The 10,696-nt window shown below is 39.0% G+C and overlaps 1 protein-coding gene across 1 annotated transcript in view; it reads left to right on the top strand.

Annotated features, from left to right (window-relative positions):
- Nucleotides 1-1,218: 1,218 nt before the first annotated feature.
- Nucleotides 1,219-10,696, top strand: part of LOC139465141 (uncharacterized) — a 101,112-nt gene continuing 91,634 nt past the window's right edge. Inside the window, exons 1-2 of the mRNA XM_071246831.1 lie at nt 1,219-1,309; nt 4,911-4,932. Of these exons, the coding sequence (XP_071102932.1) occupies nt 1,219-1,309; nt 4,911-4,932 (113 nt within the window). The remainder of the gene's footprint in view (nt 1,310-4,910; nt 4,933-10,696) is intronic.

Below are 10,696 nucleotides of genomic sequence, written 5' to 3'. Positions count from 1 at the left end.
ACTTTCATACACCTACCTAATTTAGTTATTATTATTACTCACAACAGCTGTTGAAGCTGAAAACCGTTCTCTGATGGCCCCTGAACTAGAAAATGCAGCCAGCGTTTCCGTAGAGCCCGAAGTTCAAGCGTTCAGTGATCGCTTCGCGTTCCTTGATGCAAAAGCTATACAGGACATCGTGGATGGGAGCCTCTTCAAATCTATTGAGGCTTAATACCTCCTGGGGAGTTAAAATATTTCGACGTAAGACATTGAAACATAATAGAGTACATAAACATATACCTAAAATTCCTACGTAAATCCGATTAACATCAGCGAGAGTTACCCCCCTTACACCATTGCCATGATAGCAATGTAAAGCGTGACCAATGTGTCATCGCAAAAATTGGCAATAATATAACGAGATTGACAAAAATTAAATATTTCTTTTTGTAAGATTGAAGATATGTTATGCTGAATGGATGTACGGAAATTTCATTTGAACACGTAGCCCTAATAATAACAAATTACTCCCACTTATTGTCACATTTGTACCCTGAACAAGGCAATCCTTTCACTTCCAGAATGGCTTGGTTTCCGAGGTGTTGAACAAAAGTTCGAAGATCTTCCTGCTTCTCAAATGAATGAGAGGCAGAGGTTTTTTTATGCCGAAGTCAGAAATGCTGAGGGAGATCTTTCTTCCAAATCGAATTTTGTTGGGTTGCGAGCTGCCATACACAGTCATATCAGGGGACCACCATTTGAGCGTAGCATAAACATTATCCAAGACCGGGGATTTCAAACTGCCAACAATGATTTTCTGTCCATGATAAAAAAATTCGTGAAAGTTTTGATACTGAAACTCCTTCCGGCTTGCTTCATAAAGTGTGATTCGACCTTACACTCGGTTTCGCTCGTGGTAGTAAAGAAAACCGAAGGGAATTAACTTCATCTTCTTTCCCTGTATCCACAGATGAACAGGGGTTCGAGTTCATTTAAATGACACACTCTGAAATCACTAAAAATCACAGAGAGAAAGAACTCCACAGACTCAAAGTGGCCCAACAAACGCATTTATGCAACATCGGACCAATTCCGTCCCGTACTTTCACTAAACAAATACATGGTTCTCCTCAATCCCAACACTTGTGCTTTTTACCAGACTCCCAAGAGACGAGTCCACGTGGACGACACCGAATGGTACACCACGAGGCCAGTTAGGGCTATGTCATTGGCAACATGATGAAAGACATTTCTGCCAACGCTGGTCTCATAGTGTACACAAACCACGGTCTTTGGGCAACTGCCGTCACTTTGTTGTCAAATGCAGGTATTGAAAATCGCGTGATTTGCAAAAGTACCGGCCACAAAACTGATGAATCGTTGAAGTCGTATTCCATTGACTCGGGCTCGGCTGATGTTTCCTGTTGTTTGTTTATTTGAATATGTGACAACCATTGATAGGTTTCGCGGCATCCCATATCATGCACTTTGTCGAAGGTAAGCACGAGGAGACGTATTGCGAACGACAGTTTTGTTGCGTCATGCCCTCAGTAAATTAATTCCTCCTAAATATCGATTTTAATTAACGTTAATGCTACAATATCGATAAATATTTCGTTTTGTAAGATTTGCGTGATGTTATGCTGAATGGATGTACGGAAAGTTTTCATTTGAAATGAAATATCCGTACATCCTTACGGCGTCGTGTTCAAATGAAATTTCCTCACGTCCATTCAGCATAACATCACGCAAATCTTACCAAAGGAAATATTTATCTCCTGATCAGAAGCTAATGAGATTATGTTAAAAGCAGATCAAAAGTCGTATAATATGATTACATTTTACAGGAGGACAAGGAATACAAAAAGTCATCTTGCTGGTAAATGTTTTAAGATGGTTGCATTTGATGACAGTATAAACATATACAATTTGTGGATTGTTGGATATTCATAAAGTTTTAAAGGAATGTGCAATCGTCGCAATGATTGATATTTATTACAAATGAGTTAGAAATGATGGCATTTTACAGATATTACATGATCTCTTATTTCTAGCTTCTCCCATAGACCTGCCAGTTTTTGTCATTCGTAGTTTATGAGAACCCGATCTAAAGTGAGCAAGAGCACGTCTGTGTTTCAAATAGTTGACTATTTGGACCTATGGCTCAACACTGAAAATAGGATTAAACAACGAGTAAATAACGATTAGTAAATGCTCAGAAAGTTCATAAATTAATCCGATTTTTTTTAAATTTAAACATGCTTTCCTGACATGGAGGTCACCCAAAAAATTCATTCACTCGATACCTGCCTAAGAGATGTTTGCTTCTTCAAATTCCATTCACAAATACTCACGTTTACACCAGTGTGTACCGTGTACACGCGCTTTCTCTAAGCCTACAAGAATATCGAAAAAGTAGCTGTCCCGGAACATTCTTAAAAATAATTATTCTTCATCTGTCTATAAAATGAAAACTTGTCTGACCAAAAAAATGACATTGCGGCAAGGTTTTATTTCTTTAAAGAACATTCAGGCTAATAGCTTTAAATTAAAAAAAAACATTAGGTTTTGTAGCAGCAGCTGAAAAACGTCAAATCCCGGTACGACATATCAACACACACACACACACGCACACACACACGCACACACACACACACAGGCGAACAGGGATTCGAACCCACGATCATAAGTTTCTAGCGTGCCCAAGAGACGCAACTCTGCACAACGCATTGAGGCGCCTCAGGTGACTGGGCCTCCAATGCCCCCAATCCAAAACAGAAAACTTCACAAATTTAACAGTGATACATTTATCATATCTACTGTACCACTCATTCATCATATACACGTGCTGGACGGTCTGGCCTTTATTGTAAATAATGCGAGGAAGACTGGATTTGATTCGGTGGAAACATTATGTCCGACCTCGGTGTACCTGCGTAGATGTTTCCATTGCAGTTGAGAGACGCTGCTGCAGGGAATGTTTGGTCATGTGGTTTTCAAAACACGGCGGGTTTCCAGAAATTACAATTGCTGACTCCATGTACGCTCGGGGAAAACAATTTTGTAGACGCGTTAGATGTTTACCAGTCTATCCCTTAAGGTGTGGCACACTGCATATATACCATTTCGTATTATGATAATTATTTTGAAATGGCATGATGAACATGTACGTTTGTGAAAGTTTAAAATGGTCCTCCGTGAGTTCAACCTTATAATAAAAAAACAGATTTAAAACTGAGAGCGGAATGCCTGCATTATTGCGTGCGCGAACTAACGTTACAAGAAAGATGACAGTATTTCAATTACGTTGTATTTCATTCCAGAATATTAACATGTGCGCTGTTTACATAACGTTTTGGTTGTCAAGCGTGTCTGCAGAATTCTTGACAATGGACGACGTTTGTGACTAGCATATGTACTGTATTAGTTTGTATCAGGCTTATGCATAATGTCCTCGCTCCGACGCAGTAGCTGTCTTATAAACACCACGGGAATATCTATGCACAGAACATCTCATTTACAATGTAAATTGTATTGATACCATCAATTCTATTTCAGAAACTACCAGAAATAGCAGTGGAGATCTAATGTATTGAATTTCTCCGTAATTGACACAAAACGAGACATACATGTTCTTTCTAATATCATAGAAAGTTAGTTAAAAGCTATGACACGTTCTTTATGTTCAGTATATGTGCCATGACAGTTTCTAGTGGCGACCTAATGTATAAAAGGATATAATTTCTATTTATTTGACACATTACTGGAGTGCCATTGTCACAAACGAGACATTCATGTCCTGTAATGTTTTTAAAACTTTCTGGTATCATTGAAAATCGGTTAGAAATCTATATGACTGTCACATTCTGTATGTTCTGTATGTGCCATGACCAAACAACATGTACCTCAATATATAAAGAGACCCGTGAAGATTCCGGGTTAGAATAGGTCTTCAGCAACCCATCCTTGCTGTAAAAGGCGACTATGCTGGTCGTAAAAGCCGACTAACGGGATCGGGTGGTCAGTCTCGCTGACTTGGTTGAAACATGTCATCGATCCCAATTGCGTGGATCGATGCTCATGATGTCAATCACTGGATTGTCTGGTCCAGACTCGATTATTTTACAGACCGCCGTCATATACCTGGAATATTGCTGAGTGCGGCGTTAAACAACAAACAAACAAACAATGTATAAATTAAGCTATAAAATCCTTTCCATAATCATAAGACATATACTCTTCACCAAAAGAAATGTAAAGCCAAATTTGTGTGAGGTAAGTACATTTATACGAGGAACTGTACAAGGTATTGAGCCAAAATGTTGTGAAGAGACCACTTGGTGATTGTATTCTCAGTTATCGGTACATAGGAACGTCAAAGGTGAAGGTCAGCTACCAACAATAGCGCGTATGTCCCCAGCGTTATGTTGGAATCAATAGCGGCCTGACATTTCCTGCCCATGGAAGAGACGAGTATGCGAATCACATCCTGGGGAATGGTAGCCCACTCGGCCTGCAACGCAAAAGCCAACTGCAGCAACGTCTTGGGTTGTGGTTGACGTCGGCGTCTATCCAATTCATCCTACATGTCCTCTATCGGGTTCAAATCCGGGAATCTGGAGAACATCAACGTTGTTTTTTTGTTTATACAGGCTCCTGTGATCCGTGCCGTATACGGTCGAGCGTTGTCCTGGAATACATCGTTGCCGTTTGCTGCAATTGGGAGGACGTGTGGTAGGAGAATTTCGTTAATGTATCGTTGAGCGTAAGGTTACCTTGGATATGGACAAAACCTGTCCTGTCTTTCCGCCCACAGCATAACCCTACCCTCAACAAACCTGTCCACTTCCTGTTCACAGTTTCCGGCGTGACATGCTCCCCGACGTCTGTAGACACGGAGGAAAAATCTTGATTCGACGCTGAACCAGAAATCTTTCAATTGCAGTTAAGGTACGTTTGTCCGAATTGTACGTGTTTCCCGACTAATGGTTTGCATGTCCATGTTTTGATTATTTTGATCCGGAAAATTTGTCACTGACACTACATCACATTAAACCTCTTCATTTTGCGCCTAATTTTGCTATATTGGCCCAAACTATCCGTATTGCGTTTCTTTTTTTAAGAGTATATTTGCTACAAGTATGGTCCACTGAGCAACTCCCACTATACCATAAGCATACGTTAAAGAAGCACTATCAAACAGAGATGATACCAGGTGTTTGCGAAAAGGTGAGTGCATCTTGCCCCAAGGATGACACCCGTGACAAACACATGCAAATGCATGTTAACTGTACACCCGAAACAAAACGCAACATATGATACAAGTCAAAATTTTGCAATGTCCTCAACATGACTATCATAAAACTTTAGCAAACTCAACAAAGGCATCGAATGTTGTGATCCTGATCAAACAACATTTGAAGAAAGATTATGCTCGACTTTACCTTAAGAGTTGACACCAGAGGCTGGAACTGACAGAATATGACATAAAGGGAAAGAGGGAAAGTTGACTTTTGAAAAGTTGAAGTCATCCCCCTTGTCATACAGTCTTGTGGATAGCTTTATCATGTGTAGTTCAGGTCAATCAGTGGTAGCTAATTGGCTATTTGACCGTTCTTGAACTGTATCAGATCATTGATATACTTGAAGCTTGTATAACTGTGTGGATAATTAGTTTATGCTCAAACAAGTATATCTTCACAAAATAATCGCATGTGATTTATAGTACGTCGACCAGCTTTAATCTATATAATCAATGAAATAGATAAAATATATAAACTTGTAGATATGAAACAATAGTTTACCTTTCCTCATGATCAGTCAGGATTCCTATGAACCGTTCACTAGTATCTCATTGTAGCCGTCAATGACGTTGCGATAAGCACAGAGAATGTGCACTAAGTATGCTCAAATTCCTAAGGAGAATGCATGCGCGCATGTTCATTTTACTCCGTGAACTCCATGTTATGTCGTGAAACCCTGAAACAAGGAAGGTTTGTAGATGACGAGGCAGCGTCATTAACACCGATTGGATTTGGCTTCACGCCTGATTATCAAAGCATGTTCCATTACACGTAGTAATATCCCAATGAATTCCTGCCTGAATGGAAAGTGCGGGGTCCCACTTGAACGTTTCAAATGGGTGTAGGGGACGATGAATTGATATGTATTTGACAACAGGTAGCATTTTGTAAATTTGTTTTAAAACATGGGAACAAAAGGAGTGTCTCCGCAGTTTGTTCATGATTAATTTGTGGCAATCTTAACGATGGTCTTATCTACATGACTCATTGTTAATGAACATCCGCACCCTCTACATATACCCCATAAGCTGATATTAGCTAATCAAAATAACATCAAGGAATAAGAGGGACCATCAACAAATTACGAAGATCCCAGTGAACCTATTCAGTAAAGATACGTCAATAATATTCCAATGATCGGATTATTATAAGGATGAATGTGGAAGTCATTTTTAACAAAGGTTGGGAGGATAAGTAAAAACTCCCGTGAATAGGCGTTTAAGCCCTGAATACTTTCCCTTTCAATTTTGTTTATATCTTTTGCTTCTTTTATGGCACAGAATACTTCTGAGATTAAGTCGGAGTGGGATTAACATCGGTTTAATAGGCACTTACGTGCACGCGTTGCCCTCGGGTGGCAGTTCAGTGGGATGACGGAAGACAAAAGTCAGGGGTGAAGTTTAGATGACAGCAGTGATATTTATTGTTGAGGGGGATCATCGGTCGTAAAGATACAAGTGATGGCAATCACGTCACAGACCGCACGTCGTGACCGATTGGCCAATATGTTCACGGTGCGGAGGCCCGCTCTGTCACTTGCACCAAGGCAGTAGGTAGGACGGCTTCTGTCCGTGATCTCGGTCCGTCTCTCTGATTGACCATGACAGTCAGGTTTTGTAGTTATTACTTAACATTTGGAAACATATTAAAACAATTAGGTATTTTTGATGAATGTAGTTTTAAATCAAAGTATTGAAATGGTTTGCACTTTTACTATATCATGAGCATGTGTTTCGAAATCATAAACAACTAGTGATGACACCAGGTGTTCGGGAAAATAAACTTTTAAAAAATGTACAGGCATTTAAGAATTCCCATTCTCGTTGAAATAGTCACTTTAAAAAATTTATACAGGTATTCATCAGCTAGGTCAATACAATTATACTATGTACAAAACGTACCAGTGTGTTGAAAATATCGCTATGCAGAGTTGCGTTCCTTGGGCACGCCAGAAATCTATGATTGTGAGTTCGAATCCCGGTTCGCCCCGAATATGTTTCTAGGTTTGTAAGCACCATAAACGTGCTCGTGGATTTCACCGAAGTGGTAAACGTCTGAGACCTGCATCACTTCGGGCTTTCCTCCCACATAAAGCTGACACACCGTGATATAACTGGAATACTGTTAAACGCGGCGTTAAACCCAAACTTACTCACTCACTCACTAGATATGTTCTACAGATACATGTATGTTCAATATAAAAGTTTGAATTAGTACTTTGCATGAAACATGTTTAAGATCATGTAATATACCATGATCTGTCTTTGACACAGCATAAGGACACTGTCCCCATGAAAACTTACAGTTTGTTAACCCAATTATACATTACACCTTCGCTCATTTAGAATAAAAGTTAAATTATTTCAAGAACGCATTGACCGAGTCCCCGAAACCAATGTCCAACTCGTGTCACATTTTGGTATTATTCAACAAGGCTTGACAGAACCTTCCGGGAAACACTCACTGACAAATGATCCCACTGAATACATCCCGTCTGCACCTGTTCGATGTCATCACAGTGATCCATAAGCTAATGATGTAGTCACAATCGTAAATCTACTCTCCTTTTAGCAGAGATTTCTCATGAATATGGAAAGGGTTTTTGTTTGTTTTTAATCAACATTGCAATTGGAAGTCCTGTCTCCTCAACGGGGATTTGTGTCAACCTTGGTACAGCATGTGTCATGTACAGTTTAGACCAAATAACGACGGTTCGTCCGGTCGTTGGGTCAACCCAACTATATCCGTAATAGGGGTGTAAGCATTAGCCATTGTATATACACTGTGGCATGAGATATTAACTAAAATACTAAACATGTGATGTTTTTTTACTTCGTCTGAGAAGTATATATTTACCCATTAGCCAGCTGCACGTAGCTCCTCATTATAAGTCCATGTCACCTCTATCGCGGGTCTCTCACCTACGTACACAACGTGGGCTACACGATGTTCTTTACACAATAATGCATATCCCTGAACTAAAGCTTCTCCTGTCTGAACTAAATTGAATCATCCGGCACGTACACGGGGTATTTCCAATTATAACAACATGCAAACACAATTTCTTATTATACACCGTAGGTCCGTTGAATTCAGACATGCGATAGAACGCAGAACATTAATTGTGTGTCCAAAGTCCTTAACACATGTAATTCATTATTAATGTGACCTGTGAAGATTCCGAAGTAGAATAGGTCTTCAGCAACCCATGCTTGCTGTAAAAGGCGACTATGCTTGTCGTAAAAGGCGACTAACGGGATCGGGTGGTCAGGCTCGCTGACTTGGTTGATGCATGTCATGGATACCAATTGCGTGGATCGATGCTCATGATATTAAGCACTGGATTGTCTGGTCCAGACTCGATTATTCACAGACCGCCGTCATATAGCTGGAATATTGCTGAGTGCGGCGTTAAACAACAAACCAACCAACCAACCATTATTAATGTTGTTTTCCAAATTCTTGACTGTTTCTGATGTAGAATATGATTTGCCACATGTTGATGCTGCATACAAACTATAAACTAATAGCATGTAATCGGCATACTGAAGTTAATATGTAATCAATCTTTGGCAACTAGAATTGTGATAACCTTCTGCGAAATATCTTCCTGAAAATTGGTGGGTATGGAATCGTACATTGGACTCTGCTTCTGGCACAGATTTTTTTTTATGATTATGGAAAGGGTTTTGACGCTTTTGTCAGGGTTGTTACATGCTTTTCTTTGCAGGCTATTGAAAGTATACCACAAATCAAAATCATTACAGAAAGAAAAGTACGAATATCTGATCCACTTTTGTCCAAAGTGACTCTTCCCTCACGAAAGTTCTGTCAGTTTCAACATGGCGTGATGTAGTAGCTTCCCATATACATTGAACCATGCATGTGTTCTTGTGTCTGTGATCCCCGTAGCTGTCAACCCAGTTCTCTCATGGGACCCTTTGTAATTTCGTGCATTTGATTTTTGGCATTTTCCATCACAAAGTGAATGTTTTCGTTCTCCTTGGTGACTAAATCTGTCACCTGGTTTGGACATGATTGGTAGGAAAGTGTCCTGTAAGTAGAAATAAATGTCTTTAAAGACAATTATATAACAATTTAAACCAATACATGGTGTTATCTTTCAGTGAATTTGCTCGTATGCATTTCTTAAGAAGACATTTGGTCTTGAGAGATTCCATTTGTCTTTGCACAACAATATGCTTGAATAATATAAATAATTTCTTCTGCTGCGCTGTGAATTTTGAGGAACATGGGGAACATGTTTCATAGTTTCACCTAAAAGGCCAATAATACAATTAGTATAGTAATTGAAAATTAAAGCAGTTATTATACACAATATTAGTTAGAACTCCAATACAAAATAGTGTATAGTCTCTATTTTCCGTACCTCCATATCACCTTGTAATGCAGCAATATCGACATACATAGTATAGTGTACCTAATACCTAGCGTACCTATTAAGTATCAATAGAGGTTATCACGCATGTGTGTTTTGGGTTAGTAAATATCATGTATGGGGAGCAGACACTGTCTTCAACGTGCCAGTTCCAAATCTGACGCATCAGTGACAAAGATAAGGTCCGTTGCAAAACCCTTTTTGACCGTGTGTTTTTGTTGTTGTTTTTTCAGGTGAACAATTGATTTGCCTTTTCGTGTGTTTGTGACGGGCGCCACCGATTGTGGGGCAGGATAAGCTCACCTTTGATAGTGATTTATAAACATTTGCTTAGCATACAGTCGGAATTGTACAATTTCGTCAGTACCAAAGTTAGCTTAATAGTGGCTTATCATTAGGCAAAATGAGGGCATTATAAAAATCACACTGTCCGGTATTTTAAGAAACTTTTCTAGAGTATCGTTAGTGTTATTGCTTAGTACTGCAACCATATGCAGGTACCAGATACCTGTACTTCTCAAATAGTCGGTAATACCTAAAAAGCTGATTTTAGTGGCAGCAATGAAATCAAAAAGTTTTTATAGTAACAAATAGTTCTGAGTCGATCATTGCATCAAAAAGAACTAAAGCGAAAATGCACTCTGAGAGCTTTGACAAAATTAATATTTGAAACATTCACTTAAATTTGTGTGTCAGAAATGTCATGCAACACGAGTTTTCTTGTTAAAGAACTGATTCAATTAGACGTTTGATTGGAATCATAGTTATTACCTGTGTCCAGTTGTAGATTAAGTAAATCAAGGGGTTATTGGATTCAAGACGTCATATGTTATAATATGTGTCACAATTTGCTAATACAGAACTGATTGTTATAATTTTAATTGCATACTAGCAATCATATTTCATCTTTAACTCGATTAATACTATGTCAGTAACCATGTTCCCCCGAGGGTAGACTTCTTTTCTGAATTGATTTACAACTTGTTCTTAAATTCTGTTGATAATAGAAAAT

The sequence above is a fragment of the Haliotis cracherodii genome, unplaced genomic scaffold, assembly GCF_022045235.1.
Source record: "Haliotis cracherodii isolate W230 unplaced genomic scaffold, xgHalCrac1.p SCAF_17, whole genome shotgun sequence".
NCBI classification, from domain to species: Eukaryota; Metazoa; Mollusca; class Gastropoda; order Lepetellida; family Haliotidae; genus Haliotis; species Haliotis cracherodii.
This window is presented reverse-complemented; position numbering and strand designations above follow the sequence as displayed.